At 48.9% G+C, this 20,890-nt stretch overlaps 10 protein-coding genes across 10 annotated transcripts; 4 read left to right on the top strand and 6 right to left on the bottom strand.

Annotated features, from left to right (window-relative positions):
- Positions 1–85: 85 nt before the first annotated feature.
- On the bottom strand, positions 86–2,407 carry Pdw03_2002 (ABC transporter, N-terminal; the record flags this gene model as incomplete). The annotated part of the gene is made up of 4 exons (XM_014680774.2): positions 86–161; positions 219–1,116; positions 1,169–1,805; positions 1,901–2,407. The coding sequence occupies 4 exons, from the start codon at positions 2,405–2,407 to the stop codon at positions 86–88; spliced, it is 2,118 nt and encodes a 705-aa protein (XP_014536260.2).
- A 551-nt stretch (positions 2,408–2,958) lies between these two features.
- On the bottom strand, positions 2,959–6,696 carry Pdw03_2001 (Cell wall biogenesis protein Mhp1, putative; the record flags this gene model as incomplete). Its single annotated transcript, XM_066100051.1, has 2 exons — positions 2,959–6,554; positions 6,645–6,696. The coding sequence occupies 2 exons, from the start codon at positions 6,694–6,696 to the stop codon at positions 2,959–2,961; spliced, it is 3,648 nt and encodes a 1,215-aa protein (XP_065957778.1).
- A 970-nt stretch (positions 6,697–7,666) lies between these two features.
- Pdw03_2000 (Kinetochore Sim4 complex subunit Fta4) lies at positions 7,667–9,085 on the bottom strand (the record flags this gene model as incomplete). The annotated part of the gene is made up of 3 exons (XM_014680776.1): positions 7,667–8,121; positions 8,179–8,233; positions 8,291–9,085. 3 exons carry the CDS (start codon positions 9,083–9,085, stop codon positions 7,667–7,669), a joined length of 1,305 nt encoding a protein of 434 aa, XP_014536262.1.
- A 473-nt stretch (positions 9,086–9,558) lies between these two features.
- On the bottom strand, positions 9,559–10,480 carry Pdw03_1999 (Kinetochore Sim4 complex subunit Fta4; the record flags this gene model as incomplete). Its single annotated transcript, XM_014680777.2, has 4 exons — positions 9,559–9,868; positions 9,936–9,998; positions 10,055–10,223; positions 10,315–10,480. The coding sequence occupies 4 exons, from the start codon at positions 10,478–10,480 to the stop codon at positions 9,559–9,561; spliced, it is 708 nt and encodes a 235-aa protein (XP_014536263.2).
- Positions 10,481–10,937: 457 nt separating this feature from the next.
- On the top strand, positions 10,938–11,776 carry Pdw03_1998 (HAD-superfamily hydrolase, subfamily IA; the record flags this gene model as incomplete). The annotated part of the gene is made up of 2 exons (XM_014680779.1): positions 10,938–10,994; positions 11,051–11,776. 2 exons carry the CDS (start codon positions 10,938–10,940, stop codon positions 11,774–11,776), a joined length of 783 nt encoding a protein of 260 aa, XP_014536265.1.
- Positions 11,777–12,071: 295 nt separating this feature from the next.
- On the top strand, positions 12,072–13,195 carry Pdw03_1997 (60S ribosomal protein uL18; the record flags this gene model as incomplete). Its single annotated transcript, XM_014680780.1, has 3 exons — positions 12,072–12,074; positions 12,223–12,260; positions 12,334–13,195. 3 exons carry the CDS (start codon positions 12,072–12,074, stop codon positions 13,193–13,195), a joined length of 903 nt encoding a protein of 300 aa, XP_014536266.1.
- A 640-nt stretch (positions 13,196–13,835) lies between these two features.
- On the top strand, positions 13,836–14,461 carry Pdw03_1996 (uncharacterized protein; the record flags this gene model as incomplete). Its single annotated transcript, XM_014680781.1, has 2 exons — positions 13,836–14,260; positions 14,329–14,461. The coding sequence occupies 2 exons, from the start codon at positions 13,836–13,838 to the stop codon at positions 14,459–14,461; spliced, it is 558 nt and encodes a 185-aa protein (XP_014536267.1).
- A 391-nt stretch (positions 14,462–14,852) lies between these two features.
- Positions 14,853–15,443, bottom strand: Pdw03_1995 (uncharacterized protein; the record flags this gene model as incomplete). Its single annotated transcript, XM_014680783.2, has 2 exons — positions 14,853–15,009; positions 15,064–15,443. 2 exons carry the CDS (start codon positions 15,441–15,443, stop codon positions 14,853–14,855), a joined length of 537 nt encoding a protein of 178 aa, XP_014536269.2.
- A 1,606-nt stretch (positions 15,444–17,049) lies between these two features.
- On the top strand, positions 17,050–17,885 carry Pdw03_1994 (Histidine phosphatase superfamily, clade-1; the record flags this gene model as incomplete). The annotated part of the gene is made up of 2 exons (XM_014680784.2): positions 17,050–17,105; positions 17,159–17,885. The coding sequence occupies 2 exons, from the start codon at positions 17,050–17,052 to the stop codon at positions 17,883–17,885; spliced, it is 783 nt and encodes a 260-aa protein (XP_014536270.2).
- Positions 17,886–17,951: 66 nt separating this feature from the next.
- Positions 17,952–18,447, bottom strand: Pdw03_1993 (Rhamnose mutarotase; the record flags this gene model as incomplete). Its single annotated transcript, XM_014680785.2, has 3 exons — positions 17,952–18,035; positions 18,099–18,235; positions 18,312–18,447. The coding sequence occupies 3 exons, from the start codon at positions 18,445–18,447 to the stop codon at positions 17,952–17,954; spliced, it is 357 nt and encodes a 118-aa protein (XP_014536271.2).
- Positions 18,448–20,890: the final 2,443 nt, after the last annotated feature.

The raw sequence follows: 20,890 nt of genomic DNA, 5'->3' as shown, positions 1-20,890 counted from the left end.
ATATCATTGTAAGTGGATGCATAAGACATTGTTCAACGCTAAGAGACTGTCAAATAGTACGGAGCATAAAACGATGGATAAGAAACTAGGCCGTTAATTCGGCAACCCGGCGCTGCAATTCCGGTACAGCCCGTAGCTGCAAGTCCAATTCTTCCTTCTCACTGCGACAACGTTAGTGGGCATTCGGCAAAAAAGATCGGGAAACTAGGGAAACTTGCTCTTCGAGTTTCAAGCGTCGCTCCCAGTCTAGGCCGGTGAAGATATAGCCACCCTGTCCATCGAATTGCAGAATATTCTGGTGATACTTCCAGAGACTGCGTCGATGTGAGACAGTCATGAGCGTGGTACCAAGTTTCTTGGCCGTCTCGTACATGACCTTCTCAATTTCCAGCGTCACCGAGGATGTGCACTCGTCCAAAATGGCGAACCTGGGTCGATGATAGAACAACCGGGCCATAGCAATGCGCTGCTGCAGACCACCGGATAACACGTCGCGCCATTCTTCCTCAGCATCCCAGCCTCCAGGGCGATCTACGACGGATTCAATCTCAACCACTGATAGGACATCGTAAAGATCGGCGTCAGTGACACCCTTGGCACGCATCTCACGTACTCCATCTGGGTAAATCACTTGCTGTCGCAGGGTCCCACGGGACAGATAGGGTCGCTGGGGAATGTAGAAAATATCCTGGAAAGGGGGTTTCTTCACTGTGCCTCCATATACCGGCCAGAGCCCGCCCAGGATCCGGAACAGAGAGGATTTGCCGCACCCATTGGGTCCGACGATCAGAAGGTGGTCACCGGGGTTAACGGCGAAGGAAAGCTTACGCACCAAAACATCACCGTTCGGGGAGACGATCGGTACGTCAGTGAACTCAATTGCGTCGCTTTCTATGACTTTGCCCCGACCAGACAGCACCGCCGCATTCTCCTCTGTTGAGGCGGAGGACGCCAACTTCTTCTCGAACCTTCCCGCGAGGAGATCGTCCATCACTTCCAGTAGTGAGGAGACACGCGAAGTGTAGCCAGCCAGCTCCGAGATCTCTTTGTAGGAGAACATCAATCGACCAAAAGCATCCGAGGAAGAAAGCAATATTCGACGATTTGTGACGAAGCCTGTAAGTAATCAGAATGTAAAAAAATTTAACATCAAAGGACATCAACGTACTTTCAGTGTGATCCCCCAAGCTGTGGGTGACTTGACCGGGGATCTTGAAGAAGACAGGCACACTACAGAGTACCAAGCCCATAGCTCCCCAGAAGTACTTGATCACAAAGTCCTCCATGAATCCATGGTAAAGGCGCCGGCGCAGAATGCGGTTTACATGCTTGATCAACGTGAAATAACCCTTGTCCAGGGTATCCTTCTCGGCCTCGTGACCATGGTAAAGTGCGACTTCTTCGCTGTAATCGATAAGCCGTGAATGAAGGAAACGGAATTCACCCTCCAACCTGGCCTCATCGGCAACATATTTGCCAAATGGTGGAGTCAGCATACGCATAACGTTGGCAGATAACTGCACTAGCAGACTCATGATGAACAACCCTTCGCCTCCCACAGTTTTAGAGAGCGAGTAATTGTAAATAGCCATGTCGAGAATGGGCTTAGCTAAATTGGAGTACAGTTCTGCCAGACTGTCCGAGAAGCGAGACACATCGACCGTGACGAGCTGATCGGGGTTCTTTATTCGATCGTCCAAGGCAGAGATGGCATAGAAAGTCATGTTAGACAGATACTTCTCGTGGATATGGCCTGTAAGGCGCTTGCGATAGCTGAGCGCAAGCTTGCACTGATGGTAGGAGAGCTAATACACCAAAATCGACAAGTCAGCAAATGCATTGAACGGTCGCATCCCAGCACTTCAGACTTGTAACCTGGGTCCAATCGCCGGGGACTTACCATCGAATTAGTGAAAGTGGCAGGGACAGCCACAATCATCCACCAGAAAAGACCGAGCAAGAAATCCTTCCCTCTACCGCGCACCAAGTTGCTTACAAGTCTTCCATCCAACTCGGCGACGTACAAACTAAGCAAAGTCCGGAGCACCAGAAAGACGCTATGGCTCACCAGCAGTCGTAGCTCCTTACTTCGCCATCCAGGTATGACAATCTTCAGTAGATGGAGCAAGTTCGTCATGAATTCCCGGTTGATCTCCACGCGTTTCTTGCGAGGTTGCTCCTCATCGCCTAGACTGCTAGTGCCGGGCCGTCGGCGCAGGTCTACCTGCTGTGACGCAGCTTTTTGCTCGGAGATGGCATTGTGGATTCTTTTGGCTAGCGCGGCAAAGAGGGCGATGTATACGGTGCGGGAGATGCGGGTGCGGTTTCGCAGGTAGAGGGCTGTTAGGCTGGAGAGGATATGTTTGATGGAGCGTTCGGGCGGTAGTAGTTTAGATTGAGCAGCCATGGCGGAGCTGTAAGAGACTGATCAGCCAGATATGGGCGCATACATCTCCGCTATTGAGAAAGTCGAGGAATTTGATGGCGTTGAGGGAGTTGAGAAATAGGTCATTGCCATGACGGAGGTGACATGTGATACCCCAGAAAACCGGGGATGTTCAGCCGAGGAACCCACTTTCAGGTAGTCTCACTGGCCTGAGGCAGCCAACACCTTGCTACCTACTTGGAAGATGTGCTCAGACCCATTTTGAATGAGAGAAATAAATAGATGGGGAAATTCCTTGATTATGAAGAGTGATTGATACATCCCCGAAATAACCACAGGTAGATGAATAGTCAAATAAGGTAGTCGCAATGACGTCGAAGATGCTGGTGGTAACAGGATTACGCCCCTTCCGTGCCCGCCACGTATATACAGAAGACCGGGCTGAATAGAAAATACTCAACGACACGCGCGCATGAAGTATATACAGATATTATAAGAACGCAAGCTTGCAAAAGAATACACAGGGGGTTAAGATGGTAAACCGAGATGATAAAAAATGAAGATACAAGAACCTAAGGAGAGGACTTGCTCTCTGGTTCATCGCAGCCTGTCCTAGGGTTTACATTATCCCTTGGACGTAAACCACTATTGATCTGGGCGGCAATCTGGGACTGCTTGAAGCGCTCGAATCCTTCGGCGTCTTGTTGCTGAGAAGCATAGAGTTCATCGACGGTAGTCCCGAGATGGTTGTAGGCCATGTCGGCGTCAAAGTCATCGAATTGAGACAAAGACTGCTGCTCGTGCAAAAGATCGAGCTTTTGCCGAAGAGCGGCAATGTGCGAATCATCCCCTTCGTACTCAAAATCGTCGTCGCTGCCGCCAGGAACTAGAGACGGTTTAAGGAAGTCGCGGCGGAGGTTCTGGCCGATGCGGTGGATGTGTCCTTCTTGGGAAGTCATGGCCCGAGAGTGGAGGGAAGTCATAGAACTTGTGCGAGAATGGCGAACGGCATATTGGTCGGCGTCTTCCTCGTCGCCGCCAGTCTCGTCAAGCTGGCTGCTGTTCAGATTGCCACTAGCACCGATAGAGCCGGTTCCATCGTCATCACCAGAGTGTTGGGAATTGTTGTCAGGGACTAGAGTAGCGGGCGGGGGTGGGGGAAGGACACGAGTTTCTGGGTATTCATCCTCAAAGCGTTGGATCATCTTATGCAACGTCATGTCTAAAAATTGCAGGCGGCGATAATTCGCGTCATTACCTGCATGGTCTTCGCGAATAAGGGCCGACTGGATCCGGACTCTGATATTGCGTGCAGATTCCAGCAAATTCTTCGACATGTCGCGAGGCCGCTTGGTGGGAACACTTCGAGACTTGCGGCGTCGGGGTGTTGTGGTACCGCTGGCAGGTAAAGATTGCTCGCCGAGAATATCGAGACCTTGCTGGTCCAGGTTCCCGAGACAAACACCCAATGCTTTAACAACACCTGTGCCACCAATAACATAATCCTCGTCGGGAGCGGCCTCATCGTCATCATCATAGGGCTCTTCGGAAATACCAGCGTGTCCGACAATATGTTGCAAAATTTCTGGTATAGGGACATCCTCAAGTGGAGAAGTAGAGTCAGAAAGCTCTTCTGCAATGGCGCCGCCTTCAAGATTCCGCAGCGAGTAAGCCACAATCTGCGATCCTAGCGCTTTGACAACTTCGTTGTTTTCTGCAACGGGCACATCGATATCGACGGCAATGATCGTCCGCGAAACACGGACAGCTGCCATCATAGACGCATAAACAGCACATGCTTCTTCCTGAGCAACGGGGTCTGTGGTAGAGGCTAGAGCTACAATCTGTTCATTCTCCAGAATATTCAGATGGCACAAACTGGGGCACTCCGGCAATACCTCAGCAAGACCAATGACGTGATCTGGCGACAAGTCGACATCAGCGAGATGAAAGCGTTTTAAAGACGGCATTTTCGGCAGGAAGCGACGGAATGCCCCCAGCGCATTAGGCTGTGATGAGAATAACTCGCGATTGTGAGAGAAGTCAATGAACCGGAGGTTATGAATCTGTGCAAGCGATTGGAGCAACGGGCAAATTACCGACGGATTGAGGGAGCAATCGGCAAGACTCAGCGCATAAAGCGGTGTTTCAGGTTCAATCGCTCCCGTGACAAGATCGAGATCATTCTTTATAGCGTTGCCACCTAAGTCCAGTCCCTCGCACTGCCCGGCTTTGAGGTACTCGGCCACATGCTCCAGGCCCTCTCTCGTCAGACCATTGTTCGCAAAGCCAAGTCTTCGCAGACCCATTTGGGTGGTCGCCTGGCAGATTTGCTTTACAGCGTTGACCGAAGGATAACACTCGCTCATGAGCAGTTCTTCAAGATAGTCCCCAGCAAAGCGCTCTGCCAAGGCACTCGCGAATATAATGCTCACATCGGCCATGTGTGATTGGGGTTGGCCCGTTGTCCCAGGACCATCAATCACAATCTGGCCTTGAGGAAATGGGATACCCGACAAATCGATAGCTTTCAAGGATTTCGACAGATGAAGAAAAAGGCTGATGTGGCGCCATCCTTCCCGTCCGATCTTCGTGTTGTCCTTCAGAGAAAGCTTTTCCACAACGCCGTATCGTTCATGATCATTGGAGTCTGGAGACTCTGGTCTTCGTGATCGTCTTCGTCGATAGCGCATCTGCTCCACCGTCTTGGTAGAAAGTAAGGCTGATAGGATGGCTCGCACGGAAGTATCTGTCAAGGCACAGTTTTCAAGAATGAGCTTACGGACTGGAACGACTGCGAGCCAATCGCTGAACGTTGTCAAATCCTGTGAGGTCATGGGGAAATTGCTTAGATCCAAAACTGCTACTGTGCCGGGTGATTCGGCTAGTGTTGATGAAGGCTTGGAGATCTCATCAACCACTCTTTTGAGAACAGGCGTCTCACGTAGCTGGCAACAACGGCGATAGATACGCACTGGGTCGGTTGTCGGGTGGCCTTGCGTTTTGGACCATGGGAGACCTGGCCCTGGTGTTGGACCTTGGAAATCCTCTTCGTCATTCTCTGCATCGAGTTGCAATGGGACCGAGCCATTCGCGACTGCTTGTCTTCGTTTTCTCTCCTTCCGTTCTTTCCGCTCTGCCTCAGAACGCTTCTTCTTCTCTTGCTTTCTTGTTGGATCAGTCCCTTCCCCACTGGGACTGGGGTCAGTAGACGGCTTGCTGGTGGTATTTGTCGGAGGAGAGCTAGACTGGGCTTTCGCATCACCGGTGGTCTGAACAGGCATCGGAACTGGAGCAGGGGCTGGAGCGGGAGCTGCACTATCCTTTTCAAAGACGGTAGCCTGAGGTTGCTTCAGAGACCCAACTTCGTCTTGTCCCTTCGATATGAGATCAGCCTTCTTGAGCTTGTAGCTATTAGACCCAGGTAGAGGCTGCCGTAATTGATTGGTTGGAGGAGCTTCCTCGTCATCGTCTCGATGGGAAATGCCCGCTATTTCAACATCCACACAGAATGCGACTCGGTTGAGCTTGGCCTGATTCAAGTCCGCAATCTTGCATCGATGCCGGTTTCGATCGATGTTCATCACGCGACGTGGACAGACCAAGCCATTGGGATTCAACTTGGGCAACCCACCCGAATTGTGCGAGAACTTGCGTAGTGCATTGTGAATAAACGAGGGCCCCTTAGGTGATGATGAAGTAAAGGAACTGGGGTCGTCTTTCTTCTCTTCGTCCTTATCCCTCGGGAAGTAGGCGGCGCCGAATGGGTTATGGGTGTCGAGGGGTGATGTTGTTTTCGGACTCGCGGGGCTGGCCTTGAGACTAGGTTGCGATGGCGGGGTAGATCCAGACGAAAACTTCGAGCTTAGACTGGAGATCCACGAATTTCGTCGTCCGATAGGTTTGGGATCTGTCTTTCGCGACGCTGGCGAGGGCGTAGATGGCTTATGCTCCTCGTTCCTCTCAAATGGTGATAGTTTCGCCTGCGCTTGTGCGGCATCATTCTGGGGAGCTGGCTTCGGTTCTGAGGCGGAGGGGGCCGGTGTCGGGCGTGCCGGGTTGCTGTTGGAACGAGATCTCCGATGTGGCTTAGGTTGAGAGGTCGCTGGCTCTGCCTCTGTGCCAGGCCTATCGTTTGCTGATACTGACTTTGTGCGAGACAAATGATCTGAAGAGAGTGTCAGAAGCTGTCCCGGTTCATCTCCAACTACCCATGACTTGAGGCTGAAGAAGTGCGAGCATAAAAAGTGGGACTTGCCTTTTTGTGAGTGATGAAGCCAGCTCACGTCCACAGTCTGAACTCCCTCCATTTTGAAATACCTCGAAAGTCAGAGATAAAACGAACAAATTTCGCAGTGCTCAGGTGGTCGTCGAGGGTTTATCAGCGGTGTGGCGTCGTATAAAGAGCGCAATGACTGGATAATGCTAGATCGAACGACGCATCATTGGCTGGTCCCCCACTTTCCGCACAAAAAAGATTTGAAAGGAGAATCAGGTGGATAAACACTATACTGTAGACCTGGTCACAACGAACAAGATGGAAATGCTGAGAAATGCTAGGGAGTACCGTATGATCTGCGACCGAGAGCTTTGCAGATGCGTTAAAAGTACACCAGTTACAGTGAATGACCCAATGTCATGGCTTGTTTCAGGAAGAAATGCATAGTGAAATCATGCAAGAGGGTACTAAAAGGGATAGGGAGAGCGATATTGGCAGACTTTCCGAATGCACTTGGGCAATTAAGCTTGCAACTATGGTGACATAATCGGGGGTTGGGGACACGTGAGAGTGTAACATAACCAGTTTCCGACTATTGAAAAAAAGTATATTAGCAGCGTGGGAGAAGGGACTAGCAAGTTAAAAAAAAATTGGGAAGTGAACCAATCCGGAGAAGGTTCGGCTTTCCGGTGGCGGAAACCACAAGACCTACAACATGACCCATGTACGCAGATCTTCCAAGTACGTGCAGTCTACGGCGGATTAGTTAGGTGGGGGAGCAGGGATGTCAAAGAGAACTTTAGTTTCGACATTTAAAAAAAAAAGGGAGCGTCCTGATGTCGAACACCATAACACTCATAAACACGGGGTATCCGCGACAATAAGAACACCTAAAAACGCCACCATCTCTTAGGGGAAAAAGTGCCGAGCAGAGACCAAAAAAAAGTGAAAACACAAACGCCTCCGAGGGGTATGCGGTGAAAAGAAACAGTCATCACGGCATCAAGCGGACCTCAGAAATTGGTGACGATTCCCCAATCCTTCCGCACATAGGCCCCCATCTACTCCAGACCGGGGATATTCTTGAGATATTCCCAGCCATACTCCTCCTCGGGCTTTTCAGGTTCCATGCCAAGCGCAAAGCGGTAGGCACGAACTTCATTCTGCAGACCGGAGATGACGCGAGTGGGGACATCATCTTCTTCGCATTTGAGACGGTAGGCGGTGCGGATCATTTCAGCACATTTCATGGTTTGAGCGTGCCAGTAGTCACGGTCAAGTCGGCTTTCCAGATGAGCGTCGCGCTCAGCTTGAAGGACATTATTGTAATGCTTCTTCTGGGCAAGGTAGTGCATATTGTTGTTCTGGCAGTAGTTGCGGATTTGTTCGACCATGATACCAACGGCAGTCTCAAACTCCCGGATCATCTTCACGTTCTCCTCGCGATAGTGCTTGTGATCGGCACTAACAAGCTTTTCCTTGGCCAGGGCACGCTCGAGTTCGGCAATCCGCGCAACTGCTCTAGGCGTTAGTAAATGGGGATGTGGATCGGGCTTCCCAGGGGTCAACATACTGAGGTTATCGCCCTGCTGGCCATTTGGACCAGAGCTGTCGACAATACCGTTTTTCTAAGTCTGTGTTAGCTGAATATCGAATTTGAATGCACGTTCGTAGGTCCTACATACCACAATCTCTTCCGCATTCGCGACGATGTTCTTGGTCACATCTCGGTTGTTCTTCAACACATCGCTTAATTCTACTACCATCTCATAGAGATGATGCAAATCCATCTGGTGGCCAGCATTCATTGGAATTGCCGCACCCATGGCGCCCATTCCGCCACCATTGATCTGGGTGGTGACCGAAGAGTGGGAGGGAGAAGGAGACGGAGTCTGGCGGGGAGGGATGTTGGGTATGTTCATCGCGCCAGTACTGTTTTCGACATAACCCGAGAAGTTACCAGAGCCGGTACCGTTGGTAGCCATACTTGTGGTGTTCGTGTTCATAGAGACGTCGGCGTCGGCGAAAGCGCGATTCAATTCCTCTAGTTGAGGATCGTCACGAGTGAAGGGTTGCGGAGTGCCGGTGCCGTTATCTTCGTCGAACCAGCATGCGTGGTTTTCAATGCCAAGGACTTCCGATTGAAACTTCTCAAGATCACGGCGAGTAACGTGCGTGGAGCGACGGCGATGCCCACGTGTGAAAGCCTTGAAAGAGGAGGAAAAAGTGTTGCCTTCGGTAGTCTTGGGTGTACTAAAATCAGGGACTATCTCGTCACTATCACTCGAGTCTGAATCAATAGTAGTCTCGTCAAGGGAGCTATGATTAGAATCACAGGTCTCCAGTAGGCAGTCGACAGGCGTATTGTGCTGGGAGCTCACACTAGCAGGTGGGGCTAGCGCTGAATCAGCACGTGATCTGAATGTCTCACGTGATCTCCCCATGCCAACAAGCTCCTTCATCTTCTTGAGGGCACTCATTCGGATAGAAATTAAAAAATTAGTAGCTGCATAGGAAATCGACAAGAAAACCCGCATCTAAGGGAGTCGGTTTCCCAGCATATCAGTGGGGCGAAGCCTATTTCTTTCCGACCGGCGGAGGACGAGTGTGTAAGTGTAATGGATCAATGACGGTCGAGATTTGGAGAGAAAATAAACCAGTTCTATTCAATTATGCTTCGGTGCAATGGCATGTGTTCTATGAAGTCGTAATTGACACGTACTTGCCTTTCTTATGTTCTTTTGTTGACATCCATGAGGCTATACTATGTGCTGCCCTGATGGAAGGTACATGGACATTGGAACATTGTATCCCAGGCAACGTGCTCGAAATCCAAGTAGACAATCCAGGAAACGACAATGGAAAAAAAAATTAAGAGGCACAATATGTAATCGTATCGTATCGCAAATAACTTCGTTGTATGCGCTTGTGGGCACGGGGTATTTTGGTTTCGTCAAGACATATCCAACAGGGCTTCCAATCTCTGATCAGAGCCCGGAAGTGAATAATCATAAGTTTCAAGGGCACCGCTGCTTTTTCTCTGTTGTGCGATCCGGCCTCCAACTCTGGCTACGAGCATGCGCATTTTCTCCAATTCTTGAACAAGTTCCCCATCCTTCGTAATAAGATTAGGTTGAATGTCACCCTTTGGATCTTTCAATGGCTCGAGTAATCGACGAAGATGCTGCAACTGGTCAAGGCGCCGTTGCCGTTGCTGCCGTTGATTGTCCAGACCCGTGAGCCGCTCACGAAGCTGCCGGTATCTGTGCGACTGGTGTAAGGCAGGTGGAACTTCAATCAGAGAAAATCCGGATGCGGTTGTAAACTGACCTTTCTTGCTCTTCTTCGCTGGCTTCCTGGCTTTCCAGGTTGACAGGCATCTTTGCGATGTTCCTAACCCATATAGTCAGTGTTGTCACACCTTTATCTGAAGATGGAGGAAATCTTACATCTTCCTTGACAAATCCACAGTCTTTTCAATACCTTGAGCAAAAGCATCTCGGCTCCGTGCCTCTTGGCTGACCGATGACCAGTACAGGGTTGCAATCTGCTGGGCGACATGGTGTATCGCTTGGGAGGAATAAACAATACGATTGTGCTGCTTAGCAGCGCCATTTACTAATAAGACAATGAGCATAATGTTCATCTCGCAAATATGGGCGCAAATCTTTAAAGGATTAAGTTGTTTAATGGTGATTCGCGTCCTGACCTTTGTGTAGAACTTCTTCGATCACCTTCTCACTCAGATCACCTTCCGTGGTTTCAGCAGCAAAGTTTCGCCAGTCTTCGGGTAGATCGAGGCTCTCGGAGAAGATACGGACTTGGCTCCAAATGAATGCAGATTTCAACTCAGATATAGTTCGAGTTGAATCCATATTGAGCACAATCCAAACAGAGCTGGAAAAGAACTATTGTTGAGTCTCAAAAAGTCCCGCGTTGTTCTCGGTGCGCGTTCTTATCGATAAGAGATGCATCACGTGTCTCTCCGCAATTGCGATTTTGCGGGATGGCCAAACCGATTTGGGCCACAAACTACCAAAATAGAGGGAAAGGATTTGATGAGCACCAACTGAATGATAGTTTGATCCTCTGTATACGGTTCAAGTACATTGTAAGATGGCAATGAAATTTCTTGGTGGAAGCATATCCTCGGTCTAGACTGTATATACCTCGGCAAACTGACCGTCTTCTAGGTCCAGATCGCGTTCAGAGCAAAACAATTCGTTGTGATTTTAAGGTCATCACAACTCCTTTAGCCACGAATTAGAAGGAAACTTTGGCATATCTTGCAGTGACTATAGCTATCGCTAGCAGCCCCATTATCATCGCAGGATGACAGAGAAGATCAAGCGGCCGGTGGGCTTGTTATTTGACATCGGAGGAGTGTGTGTAAGTCGGCTACTTTGACCCAGAGATTGAAGATATATGGACTGACAAATCTCTAGGTTGCATCTCCATTTCAGGCTATTCTTGACTATGAAACTGCCCAAAACATCCCACCAGGATGGGTCAATTTCAGTATCTCGCGAACGGCACCGAACGGTTGTTGGCACAAGCTCGAGCGAGGCGAGATCAAGATGGACGCCGACTTCTTTGCAGGGTTCAATGCGGACCTAACGGACCCCGAGCGGTGGAGACAATTCCACCAACAGCTTCAAAAGAAACAAAGCACAAGTGGTTCTACCATCCCTCCACTGCCGACGGTTGATGCAGAATGGCTATTCTGGGAGATGATGCGGATATCTCGTACACCAGACCGATATATGTACCCAGCTCTGAAGAAACTGAGAGAGTCGGGGCAGTTCCTGATGGGCGCTTTGTCCAACACCGTTATATTCCCCGACGGCCATGAATACAATGATGCATCCAACGTTAAGAAGCAATTCGATTTCTTTATTTCGTCTGCACACACAGGTCTTCGAAAACCTGACCCTAAAATTTATCAGATGGCTTTACAAGGAATGGATACTTTAGCTAAGAGTCGAGGGCTAGTTGGATCTAATCCCGACGATGTTGTGTTCTTGGATGACATCGGCGAAAACTTGAAGGGGGCAAAGAATGCTGGCATGCGGACAGTGAAAGTCACACTTGGAAAGACCCAAGATGCTGTCAAGGAACTCGAGAAGATCACAGGCCTTCAGTTGCTGGACGAGGATAAGGCACGGTTGTGAGGCGTTGTACTTCGAAACTGAGTATTTCGAGAAGAAAATGAAGTTTAATATGTAGAAAGAATGGAATACAATAGCTCCTGAACATTTTCGTAATTTCTCCAATTTTCCTGAATTTGTTGTAGTTTTTCTTTAATTTTCCGTAGTTTAGAAAGTTGATGTTCCCACTCGTCGCCGACCTCGTTTTCTGGCGGGGGATGCAGCCACACGCTAAGCGAAATCCCGCACAAAGTCGACCCACGAAATTTCCCGCTTTCTCTTCTTCGTCCATCTCCAGCGCCCTCGACACCCCGTCAAAATGGTGAGTGATCGCTGATGGCTGAAAAGCCATTATGCATTCCCTTTGGCTTCGTATTCTCTCTCCAATTCCTATTGGAGCCGGGTCCCTGCAAGTTGCTTCGGCTTAATTTCTGAAGCGTTAATTGCTGACTCGCGATCTCGCTCTCCAGCCTTTCACCAAGACCGTCAAGAACAACGCCTACTTCAGGTATGCAGAACCCTTGGTTCAAAAATCTTTTCGAAATATCTCTGTTTGCTAAACTTTTTGCTTCCAATTATAGTCGCTTCCAGACTAAGTACCGCCGCCGCCGCGAGGGTAAGACCGACTACTATGCTCGCAAGCGCCTGATCACCCAGGCCAAGAACAAGTACAATGCGCCCAAGTACCGCATGGTTGTTCGCTTCACCAACCGCGACATCGTCACCCAGATCGTCTACTCTGAGGTCACCGGTGACAAGGTTTTCGCCTCGGCCTACGCTCACGAGCTCCCCAAGTACGGCATCGACCAGGGTCTTACCAACTGGGCTGCCGCCTACGCTACCGGTCTGCTCCTTGCCCGTCGTGTCCTGAAGAAGCTCAACCTTGACGAGCAGTTCAAGGGTGTCGAGGAGGTTACCGGTGAGCACACTCTCACTGAGGCCATCGAGACCGACGATGGCGAGCGCCGCCCCTTCAAGGCCTTCCTCGATGTTGGTCTCGTCCGCACCTCCACCGGTAACCGTGTCTTCGCTGCCATGAAGGGTGCCTCCGACGGTGGTATCTTCATCCCCCACTCCGACCGCCGTTTCCCCGGCTACGACATCGAGTCCGAGGAGCTCGACGCTGAGACCCTCAAGAACTACATCCACGGTTCCCACGTCTCTGAGTACATGGAGACCCTTGCCGATGAGGATGAGGAGCGCTACAAGTCCCAGTTCATCAAGTACATTGAGAACGAGATCGATGCTGGTGACCTCGAGGAGATCTACGCTGATGCCCACAAGGCCATCCGTGAGGACCCCTTCAAGGCCGATGAGAATGCTGGTCCCAAGAAGACCAAGGAGGAGTGGAAGGCTGAGTCCAAGAAGTACAAGGTCAACCGCCTCACCCACGCCGAGCGCAAGGCTCGCGTCGAGGAGAAGATCCGCAAGCTTGCTGCTTAAGCGTCTCGCTTCATATCTTTCCCACCAAAAGTTCCTACCAATATCTTCAATTGAGGGAATAGGCAACTGCCAGCGTTTTATTCAAGTGTCGTAGTTATTGACGGATCATGGCACATACCACTTTTTTTTTATTTTTATTATCGGAAGGGGTTTTTCTTGGGGGGGCATTAGTTCGGTGTTTATTGAAGGCAATTTTCTTTATTCAGTTCTAACTGCTCCCCCCAATGTCCATCTGTCTTGTTCCCTCATTTGCCTCCTTGCATCTGTCCGTAGCTGGGATCTGTATTGCGTAGCCCGAGGTAATGATAGTATGATTATATAATTATGATTATTTGTCCGTGCATCATGCCATTGAATTTGTGCAAGGGTAGCCTATCAAAATTAGATCGACGCCATGCACAAGCGCCATTGCTGTGATAAGTGACCATTCACCCCGCGAGTGCATTGCCAGCACAGCAACTTGGTGGCTGTTCAAGCAGCAAGGACGCAAAAGAAATAAGCAAAACGGTTAGAAAGTTCCAAGTTTGCCATCAATCCCCGCTTAAAAAAGCCGTATGATCCCGGAAAACATGAAACCACCTTCATTTCACCCCTTGTATATACATTCCTCCACCTACAAACTTACATCTACAAATCAATCATGAGAAGATACCAACAACACACACATGCAAGCTGGCACCGTGCCTACGCAGATAAATTCGATTGTCCTTGGTGCCAAACCCCTCAGAACCAGAACCACGACTGCAAGCAATCTGCAAAGAGCTCCGATAATGGCAGAACCAGCAGAGCAAATGCTACTTCGACACCAGTCGGACATCGAAGAGCGCTTCAGAGCTCTGACGTTCCTATCGAAGACCAGGCCGCCCATACACTGCTCGAATCACAGACACCAGATTCAGTTCTAGACGCGAACCACGAAGAGACACTAGAGCCGGAATCTGATTCAAATCACGGACAGTACAATATGGAGCCCTCTGCGAGACAGGAAGGACTGAATCCCGCAGATACACTGCGCCCGCCGCTTCCCGAGGAGTGGACGACAGATACTGAGGATCGGGAGCATGAGTAGGAATCTCTAGTTGATGGCTTTCGTCACCGTTAGCTTGTGCTTGTTGCTGACGGATGTTCGATAGTGCTGCGAAAGAGAGCCCACCGGCCGTGGAAGATTGGCGCTCTGGACTAAATACGACCGAGGAGGCTCAAATTCCCAGTGGCGAAACAATTGGCTCTCCGGAGTTGAATGTGAGGGATTCAGAGGAATATTGAGAAAGACTTGTTGAAAGAGATCGTGTCAAATTAGTTGCGTTTAATTGCTGATGCCAGACTTTTGCTCTGCTCAGGTTTCTATTGTAAATATTCCACCAATGCATTTTGATTCCAATCACCTCCCTGACCTATCTTGAACAATTTGATGCATGAATCGAGTCACAGTTCTTGCTCCATATCTTCCAATCTCCCCCCCCCCTCCGCGTCAAGTGTAGTCTTGCATCTTTCAAAGTAGCGGTTCGTCTTGGCTTGCGCTTCATCAAATTGCTTGCAGAATTTTCTGGCTTGGCTACCATTTCTCGGAATTTGACTTAGTAGAGAGTTATTTCTCTGCATTGGCTCTCGACTCGGCTTCCATTATGAGCATCATAACTTTTTGAGATTCGGCTGTCTATTCATCGGACATGTCATCAGCCTCATCAACCTGGGCTATCAGTGAAGTCGCTGACTCCTCAAAGTCGGCGAGCAGCATTATTGTACTTTGCTCCACTGCTTTGAGGGCTTCTGTGCATTCTTCGCTCGATCCCTGGCGTAGGATGGCTTTGATCCTATCTCGCCTATTGAATAGCTCTTCTTGTGTCCTGTCTAGCAAGGTGAGTTACTGGTCGATATCTACTTGCTGAGGCTGATGTCGAGATTGGGATTGAGATCGGGATTCTGTCTCTGATCCAAGACCAGCACGAGAATCCAAACCAGAGTTAGAGCCGTGTTGAGAATGAGACTGAAGTTCTGTTCTCCTAGCACGAGCTGGGTGTGCATACCACACCTTGTTACGAGCAAGCCGCATTTCTGCAGCCATGATCTGGAACGCCTTGCGAAAATCATCGGGTTCATTCCAGAAAGAACCGAACTTCCTTTTGTAGGCACGACGCAACCCCTGATGGTGACCGATCCTTTGCGGGTTGCCAGTCACTTTGGCACCCTCATAATTGTGGTCAAGCTCCACCTGCTTAAGGATTGGATGGGGGTATTTCGTCTTCATCTGCCCCAAAAGGTCTTCTGCTTCACAAGTTTCCCATTCTAGCCGTAATCGACTATACTCCAATGTCAAGAGAAGAAAAAAGCCATCTTCGCCCGCAACGCGAGACAGTAAAGACTTGGCGGTTTGCCAATCACACTTCGACTCGGCTACGATCACTCGCATTCCTTTGGCGTAGGTTTGCCTGCTTGAACGTCCTGACACGCTTCCAGTGCCAGCCCGCTACCTCCCAAAAGTGACCAGCAGCCCGGTGCCAAAGGTTGGTATTGCCTTGCGACTTTGTGTAACGGCTTTTGTGCACAAGGCAGATTTGTAACAGGACTAAATGTCGAAACCAGTGGTGCAAGACAGGGTTGAAAACAGGGTGGAATGCCCCGGAAAATCTACAGACCGCTATGATGGTATGGCCCACACAAATTATATGTTATGTTTAGTCGGCGTTGTCCGCACAGTTTGGAAAAAGAGCGGATTTTGTCGTTTTAGTTAGTCAGAGAACTCAGAGTATTTTTAATGCCCTATCTATTGGTAGTTCCATACAGTGTTGAACCAATAGATCTCTGTCACTAGGTCAAAGCTTAACGACGGTAGTTCAGATCGGTCCCACTGATGCTCTCGAATCACGTACCCACTAGGGGTTACCATAGTAATCCTGTGGACAAATCAGGCCGCTAGTTAACGTATTTCACAAGCGAGCCGCCACCCTAAACCAAAACACGTCTAGGAATTAGCACTTAGTCATTTCAACCACCTACCATACCACCAATTCGCTCCCGAAGCTCTAAAAGATTTAATAGAGAGGGTAGGCTTTTATTAGCTACCTAGGCTACTAAAGAAGTAAGAGATTCGTACTATTACTACCGCTACCTATACTTTTAATCTCCCGCGTTTTAACTTTACGCGACTGTCTAAATAGCTATACCGAAGTACTATATACGCTAATTTATACACATTAATATATATCTTAAAGAGGAATCTTGTCACGGTGCGAACCGTGATGCTTAGTTAGAGGAAGATCACGGCACGTGATCTCCGACCTGTTTATCTTGAACTTCAGTTCTAGATCCTGTTGTAGCTCTTCGAGCTACGTCTTGTATATTAGCCTGCCCCTGCCTGTACCTGCCTGTCAATGTGAATCTGATCTGTTACGACCTGTCCCTGCCAGTCATCTCCTATCATACCGTCCTGCCAGCCCGCACCCTGACAAATCTTGTCATTACAATAGAAACGCGGCCGTATCGAGTGCGGTCGTTTTGGCCTCAATTCCACAGTTCATCGTATTCTACGTGTGATATTGATTAGTTCAAACGCAAAGCTGCTTCTAAGCTTTTAAAATGTAGATCAACAAAGATGGCCATTCGTCGCAGAGCCTCATGCACTCCCTGAATTCTGAGGCACCATACATTTCCTAAAACGGCTAGCGTTTTCGGTGCTTAACCAACTTGCTCCCAACACCCCAATTATTCTTTATTGATGCTCGCAAGGCCGCAGTTTTTGTTCCTAGAAGTTTCACTCTATAGGATCCTCTTCATCTACTTCTCTCCTTTTCTCCACCAGTCTTCCAGATTATAGGTCTCCACTTGTTTCCACATAACCAGCTTCCCCTGCGGCAATGCAGTTATATCTAATTCGCCATGCCGAAACCGTGCATAACGTCGGAAAAGTCCTGTAAGAACTCGGATTTCTGAACGGGCATCTCCACTTGACTGACCTTGTGATAGGGCTGGCACCACTGACTCAGCACTGACCAACCATGGGATGGCTCAGATCAATTGCCTTGCACAGCATTTCGTCTCCAATTCAACCCAATTTATGACGGTGTTCTCTTCCGACTTAAGTCGAGCAAGAATTACAGCTGAGGGAGTTTGCCGTGCACAGGTTTTACCCTCTGGTGAAATACCCTTGCAACCGATATTGACTGGGAATTTAAGAGAGAAAGATTACGGATCGATGGAAGGCCGCTTTTGGAAAACCTCTCCTCCATTGCCAAGGCCTCAAGACTGGGTAACGCCCGAGTCAAAAGCATCAATGAGAAAGAGGGTTGAAAACTTTTTCGACGAGCACCTGCTCCCACTACTGATGTGTGACCCACACGGCCGACAAGATATCGCAATCGTGGCCCACGGCATTATCCTCCAAGAGCTATGGGCATATTTAATGGAGATCTCCAATTCAGCGGTCACCAAATCTGCTCTCGACTTTTGCGACACCAACTTGACTGCGCTTCATAGAAAGCCTGTTTGGTCAAACACCGGCTACATGACGATACTTATTACTCCCCACACAATTGAAAGGACTCTGCTGCCTACTGCCATGCCATGCTTCACGCTTGTTGTTCTGGGCATTGACGATACAAAACATCTTGCCAATCTCCATCGCACTAGGGGTGGGGTTGGAACTGCCGCACATGACACGAAACAAAGAAAGATCGATCAATTTTTCCGATAATCGACTGTACAACAGAGAATCTGTGGTTATGTACAAGCTCAACCATCTTCGTAATGGCCGAAATGTTTACTCCGTGTGAAATACTTCTTCCAAAGGCTTCCACCACCCTGGAACTTCAGCACTGCTCACGGCCCCGGGAACAAGGCTCTCCTAACGCCGAATTTTTAGGGTTAGCGTATGCATCTTTCCATTTGTGTTGAATTCTCAACCCACCTGCATCCCATCAGTCATGTTCCACCACTCTCTCATCTTTGACGAGGACCGCATGCTCTCCATATCAGCTTCGATGTCAGTGCCGACATACTTGAAAGTCGCGAAGAGAGTCCGGTCGTTGTCGAAGTAGATTGAGTCTGCACCGGCGCAAACATACCATGTCAGCCGGCTTCAACACATCTAGGTGGTCATACATATCGTTGAAGCACGCACAGTCTACGATATTACACTCCTTGATCTTTTGGAGGATCTCAGGCCAGACCTTGGCGTGGCACTCTTTATATGCTGCCACAGCAGAAGGCTTGAGGTGAACGATCTGGGCGAAGCGGCGGGGCTGAGGTTGAGCCATGGCGAGATCTTCAATAAAGAAGTCGAGTTTGGCTTCGAAAGTTTGGAATGGCTTTTACTAAATAAAAACCGAGGAAATCAACTCCTTGCATTATATACCCCTCTCTCGCTCGAGCTTCAACCCGCACTCGGCGTGCGCTAACCCGGGGAGAGCTTGGCATATTCCCCCACATGCATGGGGGCTGGTTGAATCAATACGGTCAAAATGCATCAGCAAACCTCTTGTGAATCATGATCCTATAGTTAGTACATACTTGGTGTAGATCGTAGATCCTATGTGGATGTCGTTGTAGTCCTCGTACTTTCGCTCTGGATCTACCTCTTGCGCCCCTCTCTTCCTAATCAATCATCGTGCCTTCTTCCCAACTCTCCTTTTTGTTCTCAGGATTTTAGGGTCCTGAATATTTTGATCTCGGCCTGCCTCTACCAGCAGCTGCTTGCCTGAATACTTACCTGAATAAGAACAATGACATCCATCACTCCCGAATTTACCTACTTTCAATCTCAGCCCGTCCACCGCTGGATATTGCGACGAATTTGGTCAACCTAGGTCAACAAGCCGCTAATAACCTTTGCCTAAAATGTTTCACCGCAAAAACGCGAAATTTAAGAATGTGCCTCGCCCGCAGGCATCTATTCAAAACAAGATCAAATGGAAGGTTCAGCACCTATCCCTTGTCAGGTAGTTTCTCCTTGGAGGGAATTGCGTATGGCCTCTGCAACGGCTGTGGCTATAGTAAACAAGGCAAATTTGAGTGTCTTCCAAAAACCATCTTTGTTTGCCTTGGTCAATGCTATTTGTAAGAAGCACGCCGAGGAGAATGCAAAGAGTGAGGAACGCGAATAAAGTTCGTAGAGCACTCTACTACTATTCACTTATCCCAGGCGCATAAATCGAATAGATGATCAAGTCCCTAGACATGAATTGGCATTTTTAAATGGGTGGACGAGATGCTTTGGGCCATGGCTAGGTAGCTATGTTGTAGGGGACCGGTATAGCCAAGAAATGCTCGGCTCGGCTCGCTTCCACCTAGTCTAGTTTCGTCACCGTCCATGTTAGGAAGGTAGACGGTAAGACAGTGACCCTCTATGATTTTTTTTTTGGCCTTTCTTTACTTTCAAAAAATGCTCCCGAGGTCTGATATCTGCATTTGTGTCTCTACAAACTATTTCCCATGACCGACGGAGCCGAAATCCAAAAGACAACCCAAGAGCGACCCATCTCCCCACAAGAGGACCACCTTTGAGTCTCAACCAGGCTTTATGTGCGTGTCCCCCCCTCCCCTTGAATCAGGGCTGGTATCCCCGGCCAGTTCCCGGGCAGGTGCATTTCACCTCTCCAGTTAGACAAACGTCTCAAACTGTCAGCCCAGTTACAATTCAGTAAGCTAGTGAAACCACTAGGGCTTCCATATGGAAAGTGAGTGTCCAATAGCCCGGCCACGAACACTACACACGGAGATGGTTCTATTTCTTAATGTGATGAACAGTCTTTTGGAATTTTAGAGGAAAGATGGAAGGTGAGATGTAGATAGAGATTCCGCCTCTATTTAGATGTTGATTATAACGTGTGTGCTGGAGGATGTATGTCAGATGTATGCTATGCCAAGGTATAACTCCGCGGGGGCTTCAATGGACAATTTAAAGCTTACTTTATCACACTATATCGAGTCTGGAAGTGAGATGTGGTGATCCATGGAGGCCAAGAATCCATATCTGTGATAAACGTGAGCTTCCTCATGGGATGCCGAGTCAACCTCGACAGGGACCGAAGAGAGATCTCAGCCTGGCGGATCCTTGCTTTGAATCTGCTGATCTGAGCTCCGCGGAAATCCTTCAGTCGAGTGGTTCTGGTCAATTGGTTCAGAGTCCAAAGGGCACACCCTGATGAGCCAAGATCTGGTATCGTCCCCCAAATTAGGGCTTCTTTTGGTCGAATACAGCAAGGGGTTTTCCTTTCTTTTTTGGACCGCCTTATGTGACAAGTTCTATCTCCACGGTACCAATGACCACTGAGATTAGAGATCTAGTCGTTGACTGTGCTAGGTTGCTCATCAGATACTGGCTTTAAACCCATCCAATGAAGAACCAGAGCCATCAATGATGACCTAGAGATAGACAAATTTATCTAATAGAAGATGCTACGCTTCCAAATTGCTGTCGATGATCTAGCTCCCTATCTGTAGTTTTGAAATCACCGTTTTTCACTCCCTGAAATACAAGATCTAGTATCTGAACAAGCCCTCTTATTAGCTTCTTGAAGCAATGTTCAATCGAGGTAATCTTCTATCATTTCCGGGGAGGAGAAAAAAAATAAAAGAAAACTTGTTGTAAAGCACCTGCAGTCTCACATTTGCTCCAACGGTCATTAAGCAACGCAACCTAACTTGATGCTCCCCTCACCCCAACCTGCTCCGCCATACAATTTCAAGCCTGACATGCGA

Source organism: Penicillium digitatum, chromosome 5 (genome assembly GCF_016767815.1).
Source record: "Penicillium digitatum chromosome 5, complete sequence".
NCBI lineage: Eukaryota > Fungi > Ascomycota > Eurotiomycetes > Eurotiales > Aspergillaceae > Penicillium > Penicillium digitatum.
The sequence above is the reverse complement of the archived record's forward strand: the minus strand, read 5'-3'. Positions and strand labels throughout refer to the sequence as shown.